At 42.3% G+C, this 26,425-nt stretch overlaps 1 protein-coding gene across 1 annotated transcript in view; it reads right to left on the reverse strand.

Annotated features, from left to right (window-relative positions):
- Positions 1-6,609: 6,609 nt before the first annotated feature.
- colgalt1b (collagen beta(1-O)galactosyltransferase 1b) overlaps positions 6,610-26,425 on the reverse strand; it is a 35,080-nt gene continuing 15,264 nt past the window's right edge. The window contains exons 2-12 of the mRNA XM_017682974.2: positions 25,541-25,651; positions 23,740-23,857; positions 19,327-19,461; positions 18,852-19,056; positions 18,468-18,587; positions 16,798-16,874; positions 16,566-16,672; positions 12,708-12,840; positions 12,493-12,620; positions 9,278-9,484; positions 6,610-8,928 (exon numbers count right to left, since the gene is read on the reverse strand). Coding sequence (XP_017538463.1) covers positions 8,661-8,928; positions 9,278-9,484; positions 12,493-12,620; positions 12,708-12,840; positions 16,566-16,672; positions 16,798-16,874; positions 18,468-18,587; positions 18,852-19,056; positions 19,327-19,461; positions 23,740-23,857; positions 25,541-25,651 — 1,609 coding nt within the window. The 3' untranslated portion in view covers positions 6,610-8,660. The remainder of the gene's footprint in view (positions 8,929-9,277; positions 9,485-12,492; positions 12,621-12,707; positions 12,841-16,565; positions 16,673-16,797; positions 16,875-18,467; positions 18,588-18,851; positions 19,057-19,326; positions 19,462-23,739; positions 23,858-25,540; positions 25,652-26,425) is intronic.

Here is a 26,425-nt window from a genome sequence, read left to right on the forward strand (position 1 = left end):
AGGCTGCTTTCAGAGCATTCTGTACCAGCACCAGGAAAAATAAAGGTGCCACCATGGATTGCTAGCATGGTAACATAGTAGAACCATTTTACGGTCTACCTTTTATTGGATGGTTCTTTAAAGAGACATTCCTGTGTGAGAAACTTTGTAACAACAACGTAAAAGTTCTAGGATGACCCTTATTCTCCAAGACATGTCCTATGACTCTCATGCTTCATAGCAGTGACTATAGTCAGCGTCTCCATTTATAGCGTTACACACTGTAATACGCAACAATGGCGTAATTTTGTGCATTCATGTGGCCTCGTTCTGTGAGGAGCTCGTCTGTGTAGACAATCTAGCACCCAAACATCAATACATATGACATCAGCAGCTAAAACGTGCAATCATAGAGGCTTCATAGGCCAAATTTACACTTTTCCAGGACAAATATTACCAGGATATTTCAGGCAATTATCCATGTATTTTCCAAGACTGGAAAGCTAGGCTCTAAATTTCCAGGACATTTCAGGAACCATGAGGTTCTGCCCAATCATAAATCTCTGTTTCTGGTTCTTCAACCTCTTAAAATCCCAGTCTTATTGTTCAGCAACTACAGGGACGTCAACACAAACTGAGCTGCTCATAGTTTATAGAAAGGTGTAATAAGACTTTGAGCCCGCTGGTGGACCCTCACCTGGCAAAGGGTTGAGGAACAAAAATGGTTCTACTAAAACCCCTTTTGGTACATGCATTAAAAAAGATGGCTCTTCAGTAAAGATAATGGTTCCATACAGAACCATCGACAGCACATTCTGAAGAGCCCTTTCACAATGCAAGAACCACTTTCCTTACTGAAGAGCCCTTGAAGAACCATCTTCTTTTAAAAGTGTACCTTTATTTTTAAGAGTGAGGAATGATCACTTCCAGGAGCAATGAGGCTAATGCAGCCTAGCTAATAAGTAATGAAAGCCTACAGATCAGCATCGTGCTAACTGCACAGCTACATTCACCCTCACGTCAAGCGTTGCAGAGCTGTCCAGTAATCTAGACACGATTGTGGCTTCTGACTCTGTACGACTCTCTGGACGTGAGTTTGTTATACCTGTTAACCACATTAGCCTGGAGGCTACAAACTAAACTGAGGAGCAACTTCAGACCCCAAACAAATTGCAGCTGATTGACTACACTTGAGCTAAAGTGGGGAAAATGGTGCAGATTGACCCTTTATGCCTCCATTAGAAGCACGGATCGAGTGTGGACGATACGAAAACGTTTTTTAACACATTTCTGATGCAAAGCGAAAATCCCCCTCACTGTTCGTGTCTCTGTTTCGATCCCACTCCCTGTCTCACAGCAAGAGAGTGTAGGTCTGAGAATTTGCCTGGTTAAAGGATTGAGGTGAGGGTTGTCAAAGATCCTGTAAGCTGCCTTGGCTGAAAATACCCCTGGGCCTTAATCCAATATAGGGATAGTGAGAGTGAGTGAGCGAGCTAAAAGGGAGGGGGGCGAGGAGGATTAATAAAAGGTGAAAACATGACTCGTCAGTGTTAAACGCTGGTGGTGGACGAAACATGTGCTTGAGTTAAAGCAGAGACACCCAAGGCAAAATATCACCCCAGTAAAAGAAGCTCCTCCCTTTAGACCTCCACTTGAGTAAAAGCACTATATTAAGCACTAAAATTATTTTCCCTCAAATGTACTTAAGTTTGAAATGAAACTGCATGTGTACATATTTCTATATTGTGGTCAAGAGCAATATGTTCTACCTGTTCACTAATCCTTTGATGTGTGATTGTCAGTCAGTGTTTGCAGTAAAACCGTCCCGCTTTACCTGCTAAAGTGACCCAAGTATAGTGTAGATGTGCTTGCAGTGGGTCGGTTTGTCCAACACGTCAAAACAAGCTCAAAACAAAGTGACCGCTGGGCCCTGATTGGTGTTCTTGCTTTGCGCTTCTTTTGTTTTGACGTTTTTTTTTTGGGGACAATTATAATGTAGGAGTAAAAAGTAAGATATTTGACTTTGAAATGTAGAGTCCTGATGTGGGAGGGGCCAGCTAACCTGCATAAGTGTAGGGCTATTGTCACAAACATGTACACCGATCAGGCGTAACATCCTGACCGCCTCCTCGTTTCTACACTCACTGTCCACTTAATCAGCTCCACTGACTGTATAGCTGCACTCTGTAGTTCTACAGTTACAGACTGTAGTCCATCTGTTTCTCTGATACTCTGTTACCCTGTTCTTCAGTGGTCAGGACCCCCATGGACCCTCACAGAGCAGGTACTGTTTGGGTGGTGGGTCATTCTCAGCACTGCAGTAACACTGACGTGGTGGTGTGTTAGAGTGTGTTGTACTGGTCTGAGTGGATCAGACACAGCAGTGCTGCTGGAGTTTTTAAACACCTCAGTGTTGCTGCTGGACTGAGAAACATCCACCAACCAAAAATATCCAGCCAACAGTGTCCTGTGACCACTGATGAAGGACTAGAGGATGACCAACACAAACTGTGCAGCAGCAGATGAGCTGTCGTCTCTGGCTTTACATCTACAAGGTGGACCGACAAGGTAGGAGTGTCTAATAGAGTGGACAGTGAGTGGACACAGTGTTTAAAAACTCCAGCAGCTCTGCTGTGTCTGATTAATATTTTTTTACACTTTATATTAATGCTACATAATATGGCCAGAAGTATGTGGACACCTATGTATTGAGTTCAGTTTCGGCCTCACAAGCACTAAGCCATGCAATCTCCGTATATAAACAATAACAGTAGAGCGGGTCATACTGAACAGCACAGTGACCTTAAACATGACCGTTATGTGATGCCACCACAAATCAGTTTGTGAAATTTCTGTCCTGCTATACTGTAAGTGCTTTTATTGTGAAACTGAAGTGTCTAGGAAGCAACAGTTCCTCAGCCACAAAGCAGTGGACCATGCATACTCAGAGTGGTGCTGCTGAGTGCTGACCATGCAACATGTATCAGTCCCCTATCATCTGTTCTATCAGTCCCAAACTGCCTCTGGAAGCAACCTCAGCACAAGAACTGGGCTTCATGAAGTGGGTTTCAATGGCCAAATAGCTGCACACAAGCCTAAGATCACTGCGCAATGCCAAGCGTCGGCTGGAGGGGTGTAAATCGCCGCCATTGGACTCTGGAGCAGTGGAACCGTGTTCTCTGGAGTGATGAATCAGCTTCACTATCTCAGTCTGATGCTGATTCTGGGTTTGGTGGATGGAGAACATTACCTACCAGAACACAGAGCCAGCAGTAAAGTTTGGTGAAGGAGGGATGATGGGCTGGGCTGTTTTTCAGGGTTTGGGCCCTTCAGTTCCAGTGGTGGGTGATATTGATGCTACAGCACTAAGACATTTTACACAGTTCTGCTTCCAGCTTTGTGTCAGCAGTTTGGTGAAGAGCCCTTCCTGTTCCAGCAGGACTGAGCCCCTGTGCACAAAGGGAGCTGCATAAAGCCATGTAGTGACCAGTTTGGTGTGGAGGAACTCCAATGGCCCCCACAGATCCCTGACCCCAACCCCACTGTATACCTTCGGGATGTACTGGAACAGGGGGTGGGGGTTGCACTTATTAGCACCAATGGTTTTGGAGAGGGATGTCCACCAAGCTCCTACAGGTGTGCAGGTCAGGTTTTCAGACTCTTTAGGCAAGTTAGTGTATCACACACTGTCCTATCTCTAATTAGCAGAGCACATACGCTTGTTAGTGGTTTCTGCAGATCCATATCCACATGAACAGACCTCTTGGCCCTCATTCACTCACACAGGGCTAAAACACAGGGCCTGCGTGCTGTGGCCCGTTTAATTTTAGCTCACTAATTATCACCTCAGTTATCGGTAATGAGAGACACGCTGCTGATTACACTTTACAAAGTGGGGAAAGTGAGATCACATGAAAAGTGTATCACACACAGGGATGTGCATGTGCTGCCTGTGGCTACAGCTGGAGCACAACTAAGATCATACCATGCTTTATATCTCGGGCTGGACATGTCAGATTACGGACGGAGAAGCTTCAAGACAAAAATTACACACTGTAAAAATATAAAGCTCTGTCTGCAGTCAGCCTGCTCTGTAACACACACACACACACACACACACACAGCATGCAGATTTACAGTGAGCGTCTAAAAGAAGTAGCAAGTAAAATAATAACATGCTATAAAGTTTGAGACGGGAGAAATCATAAAGCTGCGTTTGGGTCTCTTCTCTAATTATGGGTTTTAATTTGAAAAATCGGCGCCACTTCCCGTCCACCCTGCTGCGTAAATCAATACAGTCTCTTTCCACCTTATATTACAATATCACTGCTGGACCAAAACCTCATATCTCCATTTTTATCATTTTTCAGGTTTTGACATAATTTGAAAAAAACCTACTTGCCTTTATACTGTGTGTAAATTTCATGATGAATGGACCAAAAGAAACGGCCCAAAATGACCCGGGAAGACGTCTGGTTCCATTGACTTACATTATAAGTAAAGCAGGTTTTTTCCTTCTCCTGTAAAACTGACCATTTTGGGGATACGAGGTTTTGGTCTGACAGCAGTGATATGCTTAAAAAAATTCTGTAACACAACACTATAATATCAGGGCCCAACAAAGAGCGACCTAGTCAACACCTAATGGCGTGTTAATAGTTTTATAATGGTTACATATATGTATTAATAAATAGGAACATTTGGATTATTTCCCATTGGGGTCAATAATATTTGAAACTGTAGAAATCTAATCATTATAGCTTGTTAAAAATGATTTGATACTCATAACTCATTTATTTAACTATATTTATCTACTATCTTGCTACTATGACAGATAAACTTTTCCTTTATACTTAGTTTAATTCAATTAATTATTAAGTGACCCTTATTAGTCCCACAACAGGGAAATTTCACCCATCCATGCAGTGAAACACCACATAGACACTAGTGAAGACGCACACCAAGGGGCAGTGAGCACGCTTCCCCGGAGCGGTGGACAGCCCTATCCACAGAGCCCGGGGAGCAATTGGGGGTTAGGTGTCTTGCTCAAGGACACTTCAGTCATGGACTGTCAGCCAAGGGGACCTTCCGGTAACAGGGCTGGTTCCCTAACCTCCAGCCCACGATTGCCCCCATTAATCATTATTAGGAGGTTAATAAGAACTTTTCACCCAATAAGGATCATTAATTGGCCCCCTATTATGAAGTTATGAATGTATTTATAACAAATTGCCTAATTACACAGAAATATATTTATGACTAGCATGCAGCGTTTCTATTATTTGTATGTAAATTATATATTAATATATATTAATAATTCAAATTGCATCATTCACTAATGAACGAGCCACAGCTGTATCGGTATAGACTATTACAGCTAAACGGTAGATAATTAAGTTACCTATAGTGACATATTATTGCAGATATCCAGAACAGGGTTTACTTGATAAGGGAAAAAAAGATCAAAAACATATTTAAGAAACACTTTTTGCTTTATTGTCTGGCATAAAGGCACGTCTGGATAAATATTCAATGACCAAAGTGACAAAACGAAAGTGACCGGTGTTAAAAAAAGGGGGGGGGGGGGGGGGGTTGGAGTTCGGGTCTGTTCTAATCAGCAATCTAATCAGTTACGGCTCTAATTTTTCAGGATTTACCAAAACGAAGCCCAAAACAAAGAAAAATCATTCTTAAAATTCGGGCAAAACATCAAACGTTGCACATTTTATTGCTCTACCCTCCAATGCAATCTTAACATAAGATAAAAAGAAGATGAGAACATGCTTTTTAAAAGAAAAAGAAAGAAAGAAAGAAAGAAAGAAAGAAAGAAAGAAAGAGTCTCTCCCTCTGTGGCCTTTCACTTGCACACTGGCCAGCAGGTGGAGCACTTCCAGCTCTACTTGGCAATCAGTCAACACTAACCATCGGTTCCATATTTACAGCGATGGTAATTAATCTGGTTTAGCGGAACGAGCAATAAATTAGTCGTATATCTGCAAGCAGGGACATTTTACACAATCAGAGGGCAGGAGACGCCAATATCGGCTGACCTGGGTCACAAAAAACTGCAGCAAACATCTAAGCTTAGCAGAAAACATCTCCAAAGAACGTTTCTCGCGCCGACTGCGTTTTAAAGTTAAACGAGTAAAAGTACAGGGCCACAAATGTCCAAAACGACCTCCTCTCTGATGCCGAGGCTTCATTCAGGACCCACTGAAATGATAACATGAGCTGAAGCTGGAAAACTCAGCCTGAAGTTCATTACTGCTGCATATCTATTGCTTCTTTTAATATTTAGGTGTTTCAGTACATTCAGTCTACACATTAAAAACCATGTTAGAATAGGAAAATCAAACTCTGAAGAATAAAACAACGATGATTATAAACCGGTCAGGCGTAACATCACGACCACCTCCTCGTTTCCACACTCACTGTCCACTTTATCAGGTCCACTGACCGTATAGCTGCACTCTGTAGTTCTACAGTTACAGACTGTAGTCCATCTGTTTCTCTGATACTCTGTTACCCTGTTCTTCAGTGGTCAGGACCCCCGTGGACCCTCACAGAGCAGGTACTGTTTGGGTGGTGGATCATTCTCAGCACTGCAGTAACACTGATGTGGTGGTGGTGGTGTGTTAGTGTGTGTTGCGCTTGTCTGAGTGGATCAGACACAGCAGAGCTGCTGGAGTTTCTGGCGTTGATAAAATGGACAGTGAACATAGAAACGAGGAGGTGGTCATGATGTTATGCCTGATTTGTGTATTTCAGAATGAAAGGTAACCATTATAATTTATAACCCTGCCTGAGCTGTCAGTCAAGTATTTCAGGCCAACCCTCGATCTCACCGGCAGTAACTCTGATGACAGGTCTGAAGATCTGAACCGCGTCTGAATCAGTTCTAGAAGTTACGCAGATCAAACTGCAACCGTTTTAGTTTTCTTTGCGTCTCAAGCAGCAAACATGATCAAGAACGAATGCGTAAAAGCAGCTCTGGCTTTTCCCAAATGGTTCTTGTGCTTGTAGGAAAAACCTTCGAACCCCAACATTATGTGGTTCTTCAAGGTTCTTCACAGTCGCACGTCTCACTCAGCAAAACAGGATCCTTTCTGAAAGGCACCCGTACCGAAGTGCAGAGACGCCATGAGCTGTTGCTAGAATTTCCTGGAAGGTTATCTTGAGATAAGTTACTTATCTTGTGATCTCAAGATAAAGTTAAGATTTTGAGATCACAAGATAGTGAACCTCTCAAGGCAACAAATTTTATCTCAACATAAGATCAAGTCATTATCTCAAGACAGCAACTTTGGCATCTTGAGATCAAGATAATTAACTCATTATCTCAAGATAATTTGTTAAGATCCCAAGATAATTAACTCGTAATCTCAAGATGACAAACTTGTTATCTTGATAAGACAATAAACAGCTTCATCTTTAGATCCTAAGATAGTTATCTTGAGATCCTAATGTAATGAACTTATCTTATTATGAATTATCTTCTCAAGATAATAAAAGTTGTGATAACCTTGGTTATCTTGAGACCTTTTATTATCTCAAGATAAGATAATCAACTATCTAAAGATAACAATTCAGAAAACTACCTCATGGCCTCTCTGGACTTCCGCACAGCCGAGAACCAGAAGGGTTCCTCAGAGAGCCTTTCGACTCAAAACATGTAGAACGCAGTTTTTAGTCCCGTTAGTTCAGATCTGTGTGAATAAAGTTCTACTGCATCATCGCGACTCATCAGCTCCCACTGGAGACGTGGAGTTATACGTTTTAATATCAACACTGTTACTCACAACTAATAAATCCTGGATTTCCTAATAAATCCTGGATTTTCTCTCCGATTTTGGTCCCAACTCTCCCAGCAATTCTTACCCAGTTACCCAGTAAGCCCACCCCATTTAATACTTTTGGTCTCCACACTGTTGAAAAAGAGGGTTCTTCATGGCTCTTTAGTAAAGAAAATGGTTCCAAAAAGACCTTTGAACAATCAAAGAGCCCTTTGCATGATTAAAAGACTGTTCGCATCATGAAAGGGACCTTCAGACTGATGGAAAATGCATGAATGTGCTACAGACGGTTCTAGAAACAATCTTCTATATAGCACAGAAAAGCTTGACATCGTAACAATAGAAGAAGCTTCTACATAGAACCATCTACAATACATTCTCCATCAATCTGAAGAACCATTTCACCATGCAAGGAACCATTTAGGCAAACACATGGAGTGTTCATGGTTTTATATAGAACTATTTTCCTTACTAAAGAACCCTTGAAGAACCATCTTTGTGAACATGCTTACCTCCCTGATATGGTTTCCAACAGAATATAGTGTATTTCTTTCATTTTTTCAGAATGAAATGTTCGTTTACTGGTTCAGTTTGGTGACTTGAGGCCACCAACACACACTGTCCAGCAGGTGGAGACTCCCTAAAACCTCCTAGAACCTCCTAAGACCTCCTAGAACTTAGGAATAAGATTTGTCTGTCTGTCAGGCTGTAAAAGGTCATCACCACTGAGCAGTACTGTGTCTGTTTGCCAGTTAAATCCTGCTTGAAATTCAAAAGAAGAGCGGTCAGCAGCTGCTGTAAACCTAGTGTGTGAAGTTACTGAATAACTGACACTTCTAAATTACTCACTAACTCCCTCCCCCAAGTCCCAGCTTTAGTCTCAGGCTCTCAGAGCTCATCCCTGGCCGTGCTGTCCAGCGCTGACTGCAGGACGTCCGTGTTCTGGGCCTCCGAGCTGAGTTCCTCCTGCTCCAGAGTTTTGCGGGAGCGTGCCCTGTCCCAGTCCGTCCGTACGGTCTCATTGTCCCACACTGTGGACGTCTCCGTGTCGCTGATGTAGCCGGGGTCACCCGTGTAGTGAGTAGGGAAGACCAGCAGGGGCTCAGCTGAGAACGCCCGAAGGTCTCTCGCCTCAAAGTGGGACATGTAGTCCTCCCTGGAGAGAGAAACAGAGAGGGTTAGTTTTTAGCATGTAGAGGCCAGTGAGTGGAAGCATGAGGTAGGTGTTTCTAATAAAGTGGCCAGTGAGTGGAAGTACAAGGTGGGTGTTTCTAATAACGTGGCCAGTGAGTGGAAGCACAAGGTGTTTCTAATAAAGTGGCCAGTGAGTGGAAGCACAAGGTGGGTGTTTCTAATAACGTGGCCAGTGAGTGGAAGCACGAGGTGTTTCTAATAAAGTGGCCAGTGAGTGGAAGCACGAGGTGTTTCTAATAAAGTGGCCAGTGAGTGGAAGCACGAGGTGTTTCTAATAAAGTGGCCAGTGAACTGGCCTGAAAAACTCTTACACTGGGTGCTTGTTGTACATCACAGGGAGAAACTCGTCGACTGGAAGCATCTTCTTCAGAGGCTCCGCCCTTAGCAGCTTCTTAGCGCCTTGTAATGAGATCATGTAGCCCAGTGTCCAATAGGAATAATCAGCCTCCACCAGGTTGTGGATGTTGGGCACAGATTTTTCCGGATGGTCCACCTGCATCCTCTTCCTCCCAATATAACTGCCCACATGTGCCAGAGAACAAAAATCAAATCACAAAAGGAAAGAACACAAAGAACTTGCCCATCATTTCATCCCTGGTTCTGCTCTTCTTCTTATCCTCGGGTTTGTAATTAAGCATAATTACACGCTGCAACATGTGAGAAGAGATCAAACAAGTTTTCTGTTGTACGTTTAGATATCATCCTCTCTGTTCTTTAACTTTCACTTCTTCCTAGTTTGAAAATGAACATGACAAGCATGAATGTTTGAAAACGCATGTATATCCATCATTTCTGACTCCTAACACATCCAAACACTGAGGGGAGCCGTGTGGAAGGAGCAGGTCCTGAACTTGTACGTCATATTTGAGTTTGTATGTAGAAGAGCAGATATTTTCATTATGATCAGAAACTCATATTTCTGAAGTTATTTTGATAAAAATGGGATAAAAAATTTACTTGTGTCTCATTTTAAAAGGAACTTGTTCTATTTTTGCAGAAACAGACACCACCCTTTACATCATCTGTAAGGTTGGAAACTGAACCTGTCAGTACAGAATGTAACCGTTACATAATGGTATGTACAGATACCGTATGTTTATAATTGCATTTAATTTTTAAAGCAAAACGACAGAAAGAACAACTTCTTCAGTTAATAATTTGAGGCTTATTATCCAGTAGCTACTATGAAATATTCAGGAACTATTATGAATATTTCAATATCCATCAATAAAACATTCGTTAACCGCTATGAATTATTCAGTATCCGCTATGAATTGTTTAGTAACATCTATAAGTCATTCATTATCTACTGTGAATACTCAGTATCCGCTATTATTCAGTATCCGCTACGAATTATTCAGTATCCACTATGAATTGTTTAGTAACATCTATAAGTCATTCATTATCTACTGTGAATACTCAGTATCCGCTATTATTCAGTATCCGCTATGAATTATTCAGTATCCGCTATGAATTATTCAGTATCCGCTATGAATTGTTTAGTAACATCTATACGTCATTCATTATCTACTGTGAATACTCAGTATCCGCTATTATTCAGTATCCGCTATGAATTATTCAGTATCTGCTATGAATTATTCAGTATCCGCTATGAATTGTTTAGTAACATCTATAAGTCATTCATTATCTACTGTGAATACTCAGTATACGCTATTATTCAGTATCCGCTATTATTCAGTATTCGCTACGAATTATTCAGTATCCGCTATGAATTATTCAGTATCCGCTATGAATTATTCAGTAACATCTACAAGTCATTCATTATCTAATGTGAATATTCAGTATCCGCTATTATTCAGTATCCGCTATTATTCAGTATCCGCTATGAATTATTCAGTATCCGCTATGAATTATTCAGTAACATCTACAAGTCATTCATTATCTAATGTGAATACTCAGTATCCGCTATTATTCAGTATCCGCTATGAATTATTCAGTATCCGCTATGAATTATTCAGTAACATCTATAAGTCATTCATTATCTACTGTGAATACTCAGTATCCGCTATTATTCAGTATCCGCTATGAATTATTCAGTATCCGCTATGAATTATTCAGTATCCGCTATGAATTATTTAGTAACATCTATAAGTCATTCATTATCTACTGTGAATACTCAGTATCCGCTATTATTCAGTATCCGCTATGAATTATTCAGTATCTGCTATGAATTATTCAGTATCCGCTATGAATTGTTTAGTAACATCTATAGGTCATTCATTATCTACTGTGAATACTCAGTATACGCTATTATTCAGTATCCGCTATTATTCAGTATCCGCTACGAATTACTCAGTATCCGCTATGAATTATTCAGTATCCGCTATGAATTATTCAGTATCCGCTATGAATTATTCAGTAACATCTACAAGTCATTCATTATCTACTGTGAATACTCAGTATCCGCTATTATTCAGTATCCGCTATTATTCAGTATCCGCTATGAATTATTTAGTAACATCTATAAGTCATTCATTATCTACTGTGAATACTCAGTATCCGCTAATATTCAGTATCCGCTATGAATTATTCAGTATCTGCTATGAATTATTCAGTATCCGCTATGAATTGTTTAGTAACATCTATAGGTCATTCATTATCTACTGTGAATACTCAGTATACGCTATTATTCAGTATCCGCTATTATTCAGTATCCGCTACGAATTATTCAGTATCCGCTATGAATTATTCAGTATCCGCTATGAATTATTCAGTAACATCTATAAGTCATTCATTATCTACTGTGAATACTCAGTATCCGCTATTATTCAGTATCCGCTATTATTCAGTATCCGCTATGAATTATTCAGTATCTGCTATGAATTATTCAGTATCCGCTATGAATTGTTTAGTAACATCTATAAGTCATTCATTATCTACTGTGAATACTCAGTATCCGCTATTATTCAGTATCCGCTATTATTCAGTATCCGCTACGAATTATTCAGTATCCGCTATGAATTGTTTAGTAACATCTATAAGTCATTCATTATCTACTGTGAATACTCAGTATCCGCTATTATTCAGTATCCGCTATGAATTATTCAGTATCTGCTATGAATTATTCAGTATCCGCTATGAATTGTTTAGTAACATCTATAAGTCATTCATTATCTACTGTGAATACTCAGTATCCGCTATTATTCAGTATCCGCTACGAATTATTCAGTATCCGCTATGAATTATTCAGTAACGACTATTAATGAAACAGCATCTACTACAAAACTAATCTGTCAAGTTCTATAGTTATGAGTGAGTGACGGTTCAGATATGTGCTTGAATGCAACTCAGCATTTCACGTACGACAGACCGATGAGAGTGACCGCCACGGATTTTAAATAAGAGTAAGTGACCATTTCACACTGAAGTCTCTGGTCAGGTCAAGGACTCTGAAGGCTACCGAGTCGGCTGAGGGCGCCGTATGTGTTTGTGTGAAGTAGCCCAGCTTCAGGACAGCACTGCCCTACCTACACCAGCTCTAAGGGCTGTGTGTGTGTTTACTCACATCAAGTCCCAGTCCAGTCCCTGCGCCTCCACTTCCTGCATCAGGTTCTGAAGACGCCTCTTGAAGAAAATCTCAAAGCGCAGATCATCCTCGATCACCAGGGAGACCTTCAGACCTCGCTCTACAATCTACAGCACAGTCTTTAATGGTTAAAAGACACAAGACACAAACGCAAATGGCTTATATTACTATTACGGCTTTATTATCACACACACCTCATTCCAGATGTTGTAGTGGGACAGGAAGCAGCCCAGCTCTCCTTTAGTGAGCGGCCGGCCGTGGTACGGGTCACTGTATCCTGGCAACATTTCTATACCCAGAGCACGGACCTGACTCGCGTTCAACGCCCTGAGGAAGAAACATTAACCTTTCTTCAGTACCAACATCACTGTTAGTAGCCTGTTCTACAGTTTCTCATTAGACTGAATGAATAACCGACTCTAAATGTAGGTATTGTGATATAAACCGAGTCCGTTCTACAGTTTCTCATTAGACTGAATGAATAACCGGCTCTAAATGTAGGTATTGTGATATAAACCGAGTCCGTTCTACAGTTTCTCATTAGGCTGAATGAATAACCGACTCTAAATGTAGGTATTGTGATATAAACCGAGTCCGTTCTACAGTTTCTCATTAGGCTGAATGAATAACCGACTCTAAATGTAGGTATTGTGATATAAACCGAGTCCGTTCTACAGTTTCTCATTAGGCTGAATGAATAACCGGCTCTAAATGTAGGTATTGTGATATAAACCGAGTCCGTTCTACAGTTTCTCATTAGGCTGAATGAATAACCGACTCTAAATGTAGGTATTGTGATATAAACCGAGTCCGTTCTACAGTTTCTCATTAGGCTGAATGAATAACCGACTCTAAATGTAGGTATTGTGATATAAACCGAGTCCGTTCTACAGTTTCTCATTAGGCTGAATGAATAACCGACTCTAAATGTAGGTATTGTGATATAAACCGAGTCCGGTCTACAGTTTCTCATTAGGCTGAATGAATAACCGACTCTAAATGTAGGTATTGTGATATAAACCGAGTCCGTTCTACAGTTTCTCATTAGGCTGAATGAATAACCGGCTCTAAATGTAGGTATTGTGATATAAACCGAGTCCGTTCTACAGTTTCTCATTAGACTGAATGAATAACCGGCTCTAAATGTAGGTATTGTGATATAAACCGAGTCCGTTCTACAGTTTCTCATTAGGCTGAATGAATAACCGACTCTAAATGTAGGTATTGTGATATAAACCGAGTCCGTTCTACAGTTTCTCATTAGACTGAATGAATAACCGGCTCTAAATGTAGGTATTGTGATATAAACCGAGTCCGTTCTACAGTTTCTCATTAGGCTGAATGAATAACCGACTCTAAATGTAGGTATTGTGATATAAACCGAGTCCGTTCTACAGTTTCTCATTAGGCTGAATGAATAACCGACTCTAAATGTAGGTATTGTGATATAAACCGAGTCCGTTCTACAGTTTCTCATTAGGCTGAATGAATAACCGACTCTAAATGTAGGTATTGTGATATAAACCGAGTCCGTTCTACAGTTTCTCATTAGGCTGAATGAATAACCGACTCTAAATGTAGGTATTGTGATATAAACCGAGTCCGTTCTACAGTTTCTCATTAGGCTGAATGAATAACCGACTCTAAATGTAGGTATTGTGATATAAACCGAGTCCGTTCTACAGTTTCTCATTAGACTGAATGAATAACCGGCTCTAAATGTAGGTATTGTGATATAAACCGAGTCCGTTCTACAGTTTCTCATTAGACTGAATGAATAACCGGCTCTAAATGTAGGTATTGTGATATAAACCGAGTCCGTTCTACAGTTTCTCATTAGACTGAATGAATAACCGGCTCTAAATGTAGGTATTGTGATATAAACCGAGTCCGTTCTACAGTTTCTCATTAGACTGAATGAATAACCGGCTCTAAATGTAGGTATTGTGATATAAACCGAGTCCGTTCTACAGTTTCTCATTAGGCTGAATGAATAACCGACTCTAAATGTAGGTATTGTGATATAAACCGAGTCCGTTCTACAGTTTCTCGTTAGACTGAATGAATAACCGACTCTAAATGTAGGTATTGTGATATAAACCGAGTCCGTTCTACAGTTTCTCGTTAGACTGAATGAATAACCGACTCTAAATGTAGGTATTGTGATATAAACCGAGTCCGTTCTACAGTTTCTCATTAGGCTGAATGAATAACCGACTCTAAATGTAGGTATTGTGATATAAACCGAGTCCGTTCTACAGTTTCTCATTAGGCTGAATGAATAACCGACTCTAAATGTAGGTATTGTGATATAAACCGAGTCCGTTCTACAGTTTCTCATTAGACTGAATGAATAACCGACTCTAAATGTAGGTATTGTGATATAAACCGAGTCCGTTCTACAGTTTCTCATTAGACTGAATGAATAACCGACTCTAAATGTAGGTATTGTGATATAAACCGAGTCCGTTCTACAGTTTCTCATTAGACTGAATGAATAACCGACTCTAAATGTAGGTATTGTGATATAAACCGAGTCCGTTCTACAGTTTCTCATTAGACTGAATGAATAACCGGCTCTAAATGTAGGTATTGTGATATAAACCGAGTCCGTTCTACAGTTTCTCATTAGACTGAATGAATAACCGGCTCTAAATGTAGGTATTGTGATATAAACCGAGTCCGTTCTACAGTTTCTCATTAGACTGAATGAATAACCGGCTCTAAATGTAGGTATTGTGATATAAACCGAGTCCGTTCTACAGTTTCTCATTAGACTGAATGAATAACCGGCTCTAAATGTAGGTATTGTGATATAAACCGAGTCCGTTCTACAGTTTCTCATTAGACTGAATGAATAACCGGCTCTAAATGTAGGTATTGTGATATAAACCGAGTCCGTTCTACAGTTTCTCATTAGACTGAATGAATAACCGGCTCTAAATGTAGGTATTGTGATATAAACCGAGTCCGTTCTACAGTTTCTCATTAGACTGAATGAATAACCGACTCTAAATGTAGGTATTGTGATATAAACCGAGTCCGTTCTACAGTTTCTCGTTAGGCTGAATGAATAACCGACTCTAAATGTAGGTATTGTGATATAAACCGAGTCCGTTCTACAGTTTCTCATTAGGCTGAATGAATAACCGACTCTAAATGTAGGTATTGTGATATAAACCGAGTCCGTTCTACAGTTTCTCATTAGACTGAATGAATAACCGACTCTAAATGTAGGTATTGTGATATAAACCGAGTCCGTTCTACAGTTTCTCATTAGACTGAATGAATAACCGGCTCTAAATGTAGGTATTGTGATATAAACCGAGTCCGTTCTACAGTTTCTCATTAGACTGAATGAATAACCGACTCTAAATGTAGGTATTGTGATATAAACCGAGTCCGTTCTACAGTTTCTCATTAGACTGAATGAATAACCGACTCTAAATGTAGGTATTGTGATATAAACCGAGTCCGTTCTACAGTTTCTCATTAGACTGAATGAATAACCGACTCTAAATGTAGGTATTGTGATATAAACCGAGTCTGTTCTACAGTTTCTCATTAGGCTGAATGAATAACCGACTCTAAATGTAGGTATTGTGATATAAACCGAGTCTGTTCTACAGTTTCTCATTAGACTGAATGAATAACGACTCTAAATGTAGGTATTGTGATATAAACCGAGTCTGTTCTACAGTTTCTCATTAGACTGAATGAATAACCGACTCTAAATGTAGGTATTGTGATATAAACCGAGTCTGTTCTACAGTTTCTCATTAGGCTGAATGAATAACCGTCTCTAAATGTAGGTATTGTGATATAAACCGAGTCCGTTCTACAGTTTCTCATTAGGCTGAATGAATAACCGACTCTAAATGTAGGTATTGTGATATAAACCGAGTCTGTTCTATGGTTTGACAGGGAGAATGAGCGAGTGAGAGAGAGTGAGTAGCAAGAGGCTGTGAAACATGCTACACAGAATCCTATGCTGACTGTATCAACACCACAAGGGTGAGAAACAAAATGTAGCAGCTGTGTGTTGGACATACTTGCCGTCCACCGCGTTTACGATCTTGCAGGTGATCTCCTGCTCCAACAGAGTCCTCAGCATCCGGTCTCTACGGTCCTGCCGTCTCACCAGGTTTATCATGAATATCTGCACATCGAGGAAATGAAGCTAAACATTCAGCACCTTTACAACCAACATAAACTGCCACGTTTCCCGAATCATAACTGTGTGTGAACGGTTTCCTTTAATGTGGCAGAAGTTGAAGTTCTCACCTCATCAAAGCCCATTTTGTCAGGCTGCTTAGCAGGAAGAGAAAGATACACAGAGGGGTCCAACGGAGGACTACGCACTGAGAGAGAGAGAGAGAGAGAGAGAGAGAGAGAGTGTGTGAGAGAGAGAGAGAGAGAGAGAGAGTGAGAGAGAGAGAGAGAGAGAGAGAGAGAGAGAGAGAGAGAGAGAGAGAGAGAGAGAGAGAGAGAGAGAGAGAGAGAGAGAGAGAGATATATATAACACGCTGTGTAAAAAGGTAAATAAAAACAGAACGCAATGATTTGCGAATCTCCTAGACCCATATTTTATTCACAATAGGACACAAACCAGATGAAAGCGAGACGTTTTACCGTTTCACTTAAAAACATAAACTCATTTAGAACTTGATGGCAGCCACACATCTCAAAAAAGTTGGGACAGGGCCGTGTCCAACCACTGTGTAGCAGCTCCTCTTCTCTTATCAACAGCCTGTAAACGTCTGGGAAAGGAGGAGACCAATTGCTGGAGTTTTGGGAGAGGAACATCGTCCCGTTCTTGTCCGATGTAGGATTCTAGCTGCTCAACAGTTCCAGGAACGTGGCCGTCTTCTCTGGGCCAAAGCTTTTCTAAAACGGACCGGGGCAAAATGTAAAACTGTTCTTTGGTCAGACGAATCAAACTTTGAAATTCTTTTTGGAAACCATGGACGCTTGTTATCAGAGCACAGTTCAACAGCCTGCAGCTTTGTTGGTCTGGGGCTGCATTAGTGCCTATGGCGTGGACAGCTTACACATCTGGATAGGCACCATCAACGCTGATATATCAGTATATAGATGTTTTATATAGGCGGTTCAATGTTGGTTGTAAAGGAGCTAAATGTTTAGCCTCATTTCCTCAATATGGGGGCAGTCGTGGGCTGGAGGTTAGGGAACTGGCCCTGTGACTGGAAGGTTGCCAGTTCGATCCCCAGTGCGCTCCCATCCAGACAGTGGGTCTCTTTCATGGAAGTCCTTGCGTATTTCAACATACTGCATCTATCACAACAGCACGGCTTCACTGAAGAAGAGTCCAGGTGCTGAACTGGCCTGCAGTCCAGACCTTTCACTAACAGGAAACATTTGCTGCATAACAAAACTAAAAAATCCGGCAAAGAAGACCCAAAGACCCAGGATCGTTATGGCTTCTCCTCTGCATGATACAGCTTTAGCTTGCAGACACAACCGTGTTCACAGACAGTGACTTCTGAAAGTGTTGAGCTCATGCGGTGATTTCCAGTACAGAATCATGAGCGTTTCTAACGCGGTGCCGCCTGAAGGCTCAAAGATCACGACTACACACCTATAAACAAACTGAATGAATGGAATGTAGAAGGCATCAATCAGCACAGTCATTTGCATATTGCTAACTGCTGGCTATTCATCATCATTCACTGTTAGAAGCCAAGTAGCTTCTTTAACTAGACTATTCCTGTAAAGGAATCCCACATCGCTTTCAGAACCTCTACACAACCAAACGCGCAGGGCGTAAACATCAGTCAGAGTGGTTACATGTTTAAAGACACACTCTAAAGAAACTTAAAGAGTCAGGACTGCTCACAGTGGTGGTGAGAGGAACCAGACGTCTGACAAACAGAGAATTCCTCTTAAGGAACCCAGGTGAGAGGATCCTAATTAACCTTTGACTTCTGACTCACCCATGACCTCCAGCATGGAGTGGAGGAAGCTGTCTGTCTCGTCTCGCAATGAATTATGGGACCGCAGTGGAACAGGGAAGAAACCATAAGTCTCTCTGTTGCACACATACATCTGGACATCTGAAGGGGAGAGAGGGGGGGGTGAACATTTAACAAAAAATACAAAATAATAATGATATATATAAATATATAAAGCCCACTAATGCGGTCAGCAGAGTATTTTGAACAAAAACAGCTGACCAGCTGACAGATTAAACACCAACACTGTCTTTGACTAATCGACTCTGCAGACTAAACTCACAGCCCAAGTCAAATCCCAAATCAAATGAAACTCCGATCCCAGTGGAGCTGAGCTGCTGAAAGCGGCGAGCAGGTGTTACCCACCTGCCATGCGGGCCGAGAAGGCGAAGACGATGATGTCATCGAAGGCCCAGCTGTAGTCTGGGTGCGGTGGGTAGAAGGCCAGCTGGCTGGCTGCCTGCTTCCTGAGGTCCACCAGGAACGTGGAGTGGACCATCGGAACGGCAAAACAGCCTTTCCGCTCCTGCCGCCTCATGGGCATGTAGGCTGGAGTGCGCTTGTAGTAGCCCTGCGCACAAACACAGACGGGGACATGCAGTCATATCAACGCACTGGGTCGCACGGTATTTCACTAACGGAGCCACAAAACAGCCCTAACTGTAATCCCTAACAGTCATTTATATTCGTTTGATCTACTGTCGCATTCTGAATGCGTGCAGTGAGTAAATCCCCGTTAAACAGTGTTACCCCCCCGTCAGACGTCAGGTTAGGGCTACTGTCACCAGTGTTCGCTTTTCTAGCTTTCTAACCGGAATTCACACAAACACGCACAGAGTACCTGAGAGGTCATTCCACACCAGAAGTTTGAGTACGCAGCTCTGGACTCCAGCATCGGAGCCACGATGGTCTTATTCTCCTTTATTAACTTCCACAAAACATCAGGATCAGTCAGGAGATTATCACAGTCCACCACCTACAGGGAGGGAGAGGGAGAGAGATAAATGAGAAGCATTATTAAGGAGATTCTACATGTTAGAATAAAGAAAAAGCTAATGGTTATATAAATAATAATGAGGACCCCCCCCCACTAAAATACTGTCGCACCTGTATCACTAACAGACACAACACTCTGACCAGCACACCACTTTGAGCACTTTGATAAGAAACAAATGTATGATTCCACTAAAGCTCAGAACAACTTTAAAACGTCCAGCTCCTGCTTTTCAGACAACCTGAAAGACTTCCACATTGCTAACATAGAATGCTAAGCATTAAAGTATGTGCTCTGTCCAGGAGCTCGAACAGAGGACCCAGAACCCTGAGCTCTCGGTCCAGGAGCGGAAATAGGTCCAGGAGCTGTTCGGGAGCTCAAATGCTCTGTCCAGGAGCTTGAACTGAGGAACCAGAACCCTGAGCGCTCTGTCCAGGAGCTCAAATAGAGGACCTAGCCCTATGAGCACTCTGTCCAGGAGCTGAAATAGAAAACCCTGCCCTCAGAGTGCTCTGAGGCTCAGAGAGAGAAAAAGAATGAAGAGAAAGAAAAAAAAGAGAACAAAAACAGAGAGAGAGAGAGAGAGAGAGAGAGAGAGAGAGAGAGAGAGAGAGAGAGAGACAAAAAAAAGAGCAGAGAAAGAAAAGAGAAAGAGAACAGAGAGTTAACAGAATACACGCCAGAAAGGGGAAAGGGAACAAAAAAAATAATAATAATAAAAAAAAAAAAAAAAGAGAGAGAAGAACGAGAGTGAGGGAGTCGCAAAGGCAGAAGATGACAGAGAGCAAGAACGAAAAAAGAAAGACCAAAAGAGAATGAGAAGATGAGAAGAGATCGAGTCATGAACATCTTAAATCTTTCCCCATGACTGCAGTGAAACTGTCTGCAGTACCAGGCTCCGTCCTGCAGGTGTCAGTGTGGAGACGCATGCCGGGGACACGTTAGAGGACACCATCCTCAGAGTCTCTGTAGTGGTCTGGACTCGGACACAAACACAGATGCGTTCAGCTCAGCTATAATCACCGTTATACAGCGCTGTAGGACACGGTACGCTGGACTCCAGACACACACTCTACAGATTATAACCCTGTAAACGCTGCTGGACGCAGTGCTGAGAAAAGAGGACGCTAATCAGAGACCAGCGCTTCTGCAAGCAGAGCCTAAAACGGAGCACGAGCAAATAAAATAAGCATTTCTGGCCTCCAGAGACGACTATCTATAGACAACATGACATTCTTCTGTGCTCTGAAGACTGACGGGCATCTCGGGAGAGGAGAGTGAAAGAGCTGCTCTGCCCTGTAATGAGGCCTTTTCCTCTCTCTTTTCCTGCTCCTGGACCCCAACGCAGTCAACCAGCCAAGACATCTGACGGTTGGGTCTACAGTTAGTTCAGGTTTTAGCACTAAACAAGAATAAAGATCATGTAGCCAACAAGTTGTAAAAAGCTTGTACAAATAAATTTGATTAGATTTCATACTCCAGCTTCTGCAGATGGCTGCAGGTTGGACTCAAACAGCTTTCCTTCCTTCCACCCTCTCTGGCTCACTGAATAAGACTGACCAAAACAAGCTTTTAATGTGGATCCCTGAAAGAATCGCAGTATTTCAGACCAGGTGTCATTGAGGGTGATCCTGGACTAGGGCTGGAAGATTTGGGGTAAATATCTAGGCCTATTTGGGATTTTTCTGACTAATATGTGATCGTGATTTAAAGTGACATTATTTTCTGTGAATTCAAGTTCAGGCTGTTTTTTAATTCCACTGTTTTCCACTTTTTCTAGCTTGAGGCTTGACCTCTGAATGTAGAGTGCCAGACAGCCAGGACGCTGTAGTGTCACAATGCGTGGAGGGTTGGTTTCCTCTTGTTGGTCTAACACATCTACAGGCAGTCCACATTTTTGGACTGTCCACCTGCGATTTGATAATTGCACTCTCAAATTGCGATTTCGTTCTGGACTGGACCACAAAGTGCCAAAGCAGATTCCTGAATTTAATCTTTTTAAGAAACACGTGTAGGAAAATCAAAGTTATTACAGCAAAAAATCCAGATCTGAACCCCCACGATCACCAATGGCGATAGCTGCAAAAACTCCCCAAGAGCAAGAGGAAGAAACATTGAAAGGAACCAAGACTTCAAAGTAAAACCCATCCTCATTTGGCTGACACCATACAGCAAACAATAACAAGCGATATACTGTAGCTGGTGTTAGCTAGGTCAACAATAGACATTTCTTGGACAAACTAATGTGTTGGCACATCATCCATTGAGGAGAAAATGCCTTTGTAGAAGACAAGTCCTCATCAGCATCCAGCAGAACACTATTTAGCTCTGTTCACTCCTCACCTCATCTGAAGGGGCAGTTTTCACTATTACTCCAACACTGAAACCTACTGATGTCCTGCAGCTGTTTTTGCAAAAACTCTGCAGGCTGCTGTAATTTTGTGCAACACCAGTGCTGTCACCTAAAAAGGCAAGCTCTCTGTTTGTCCTGTCACTGCGGTGAACTTGTGAGAACACATATCTCGGTGTTGCCAGGTCTAGCTGTTCACTCAACAGCACAAACCTGAAGGACAGTTAGCAGGGTTATCTAGTGTCAACTATTATGGAGAAAAAATTAAAATACAGGCCATTAATCTTGAGAAAAATATCTCAAGAGTGCAGAAATAATGGGCCACACATCCTGTGCAGTGAGGAACTGGTTTCATTTAAAAAGCTCTATAATATTCATATGATCCACACAGTCGCTCTGACAGACTGTAATACACTACAGGAAGCGCAGGGGGCGATACGGCTTCTACTGTTTCATTTAAAAAGCTCTATAATGTTCATATGATCCACACAGTCGCTCTGACAGACTGTAATACACTACAGGAAGCGTAGGGGGCGATACGGCTTCTACTGTTTCATTTAAAAAGCTCTATAATGTTCATATGATCCACACAGTCGCTCTGACAGACTGTAATACACTACAGGAAGCGTAGGGGGCGATACGGCTTCTACTGTTTCATTTAAAAAGCTCTATAATGTTCATATGATCCACACAGTCGCTCTGACAGACTGTAATACACTACAGGAAGCGTAGGGGGCGATACGGCTTCTACTGTTTCATTTAAAAAGCTCTATGATGTTCATATGATCCACACAGTCGCTCTGACAGACTGTAATACACTACAGGAAGCGTAGGGGGCGATACGGCTTCTACTGTTTCATTTAAAAAGCTCTATAATGTTCATATGATCCACACAGTCGCTCTGACAGACTGTAATACACTACAGGAAGCGTAGGGGGCGATACGGCTTCTACTGTTTCATTTAAAAAGCTCTATAATGTTCATATGATCCACACAGTCGCTCTGACAGACTGTAATACACTACAGGAAGCGTAGGGGGCGATACGGCTTCTACTGTTTCATTTAAAAAGCTCTATAATGTTCATATGATCCACACAGTCGCTCTGACAGACTGTAATACACTACAGGAAGCGTAGGGGGCGATACGGCTTCTACTGTTTCATTTAAAAAGCTCTATAATGTTCATATGATCCACACAGTCGCTCTGACAGACTGTAATACACTACAGGAAGCGTAGGGGGCGATACGGCTTCTACTGTTTCATTTAAAAAGCTCTATAATGTTCATATGATCCACACAGTCGCTCTGACAGACTGTAATACACTACAGGAAGCGTAGGGGGCGATACGGCTTCTACTGTTTCATTTAAAAAGCTCTATAATGTTCATATGATCCACACAGTCGCTCTGACAGACTGTAATACACTACAGGAAGCGTAGGGGGCGATACGGCTTCTACTGTTTCATTTAAAAAGCTCTATAATGTTCATATGATCCACACAGTCGCTCTGACAGACTGTAATACACTACAGGAAGCGTAGGGGGCGATACGGCTTCTACTGTTTCATTTAAAAAGCTCTATAATGTTCATATGATCCACACAGTCGCTCTGACAGACTGTAATACACTACAGGAAGCGTAGGGGGCGATACGGCTTCTACTGTTTCATTTAAAAAGCTCTATAATGTTCATATGATCCACACAGTCGCTCTGACAGACTGTAATACACTACAGGAAGCGTAGGGGGCGATACGGCTTCTACTGTTTCATTTAAAAAGCTCTATAATGTTCATATGATCCACACAGTCGCTCTGACAGACTGTAATACACTACAGGAAGCGTAGGGGGCGATACGGCTTCTACTGTTTCATTTAAAAAGCTAAAAAAATAAAAAATAAAAGAAGCTCGTACCAGGAAGTAGTCGGCCCACATCTCCCGCGCTGTCTCCAGGGCCGCCTGCCGTAGCTTCATAACATGCTCATACCGATCGTTGCTCCAGTGCTTCGGACCATCCTCGTCTTCGTACTCACTGACAGATAGTAAGGCAAAGAGAGAAAGAAAGGCTTGAATTTGTGTTTTTAGCTCCAATACCGAACAAATGCAGACTAAACACTAGGAAAGCTCTCAGTATGTAGACCTAACAAACCAAACCAATGTAATACTACCACCAGCATGCTTTAAAGAGGAATGGATGAGTCTAATTATCAGGCATGCATAAAGGCACGCGTAGTCTGTAATTATATATTCACACACACTGACCAGGCCTAACGTTCTGACCACCTCCTTGTTTCTACACTCACTGTCCACTTAATCAGCTCCACTTACTGTATAGCTGCACTCTGTAGTTCTGCAGTTACAGACTGTAGTCCATCTGTTTCTCTGATACTCTGTTACCCTGTTCTTCAGTGGTCAGGACCCCCATGGACCCTCACAGAGCAGGTACTATTTGGGTGGTGGGTCATTCTCAGCACTGCAGTGACACTGATGTGGTGGTGGTGGTGTGTTAGTGTGTGTTGTGCTGGTCTGAGTGGATCAGACACAGCAGAGCTGCTGGAGTTTTTAAACACCTCAGTGTCGCCACTGGACTGAGAATAGTCCACCAACCAAAAATATCCAGCTAACAGCGTCCTGTGGGCAGCGTCCTGTGACCACTGATGAAGGACTAGAGGATGACCAACACAAACTGTGCAGCAGCAGATGAGCTGTCGTCTCTGACTTTACATCTACAAGGTGGACCGACAAGGTAGGAGTGTCTAATAGAGTGGACACAGTGTGTAAAAACCCCAGCAGCGCTGCTGTGGATTTATATACACATATGTAGGTGTTTGCTGTGAAAGGTATGTGTGACACTGAATTTGTCTGGAACTGATTTGAATCGTGTAAATAAATACTTTAATGTACTTAATGTACTGTGTTATATGGTTGGTCAGTCAAACGGCCATTCCTGTCAATCAATCACAGACCACTGGTTTTAGTGATACTTTTTTAATCCCACAAACGGGGAAATTCCACCTCCGCATTTACCCCATCCGTGAAGAGAAACACCACATACACACTAGTGAATACACACACACTAGGGGGCAGTGAGCACACTTGTCTAGAGCGGTGGGCAGCCCTATCCACGACGCCCGGGGAGCAGTTGGGGGTTAGGTGTCTTGCTCAAGGACACCTCAGTCATGGACTGTCGGCACTGGTGATCGAACCCGGCAACCTTCCGGTCACAGTTCCCTAACCTCCAGCCCACGACTGCCCCCTTGGTGGCCCGTATTATCCTCATATACAGTGGCAGGTAAAATTTTTGAAAGGTTTCACCAAAAACAAACCCATGGAAAACAAACTTGTAGATGGAAATCAGGCGTAAAAGCCACCTGATGCTTCACAGAAAACTCAACCGCCTTTAAAACTGCGAATTTCACACTTTTCAGTCCAAAGACTACTCGCTCAGAAAGGCTCAGTCACGGCCCATGGGGCAAGCGACGACTCCCAGTCATGTGTTTCCAGATGGTCTGATAAAATCTGCTGATAGTTCTGGGCAGCTCAACTTGGGGAAAGATATCAAACGCTCGGTTTACGTGTGGGCGGAGCGTCTCGGGCGGAGACTGTTGCTCAGTAGGTCAGACGGTGGAGCATTAAAGCCATTCGGAACTGTGTAAACCTCAAATATGGATAAAACAGTCCGATTTTTTTGGAAATTGTTGGTAAGGCTGTTCACCTGGGCTCCTCCTGTGGCCTCCACTCCACATAGTGGTACAGGTTCTGCACGTTCATCAGCCACTCTCTCAGCATAGCTGTGGTGTTGTCTACGTTGTGGTCCGTGGCCACCCTGAAGGAGAGAGAGAACGAGGGAGAAATCAGTCAAATATAGATGGATATACAACAACAACAACAACAACAACAACAACAACAACAACAATGGTGATTGTGAAACACTAGTCGAAAAGCCCTGATGAATGGATCAACAGAAATGGTCCAAAATGACCCCGAGTGAGATTGTGGTCCATGGAGAGACGCTGTTCTGTCCTGACAGCTGAAAAGTTCCTTTAAAAGAACCAAATCCTTTGCTGCACCGCTTCAAACCCGTTTTAGCACTTTTAATTGAAGGCAGAAAGAAGAAAATATACAAAAACACTGAAGGAGAGACAGGAAAAGAGAAGCTCTGTCCTCCAAATAAGACACCAAGCTGTTTTATTATCATCTGGATGAAATAAACGGGTAATTATGCCTTCTGGCCAACATCTGTACACAGCAGAACCAAAGACAGAGGCTGAGGAAATGAGCGGCTTATGAAGGAGAGTAAAGGAGAAGCCGGCCGTCCAGAGACTGAGCCAGTGTTTAAACTGAAAGGCTGGACGCTGGACAGCAGCTCTGAGTTACAGCTGGCGTGACGCCACCGTGCGTTCAGAGACTCTCCGTTAGGTCTTCAAACAAATTTCACTGGCAGACGGGAGAAAACACACACACACACACACACACACACACACACACACACACACACACACACACACACACACAGACACACACACACACGCAGACACACACACACACGCAGACACACACACACGCAGACACACGCAAAGACGCACACACACACACACGC

The sequence above is a fragment of the Pygocentrus nattereri genome, chromosome 12 (assembly GCF_015220715.1).
Source record: "Pygocentrus nattereri isolate fPygNat1 chromosome 12, fPygNat1.pri, whole genome shotgun sequence".
NCBI classification, from domain to species: Eukaryota; Metazoa; Chordata; class Actinopteri; order Characiformes; family Serrasalmidae; genus Pygocentrus; species Pygocentrus nattereri.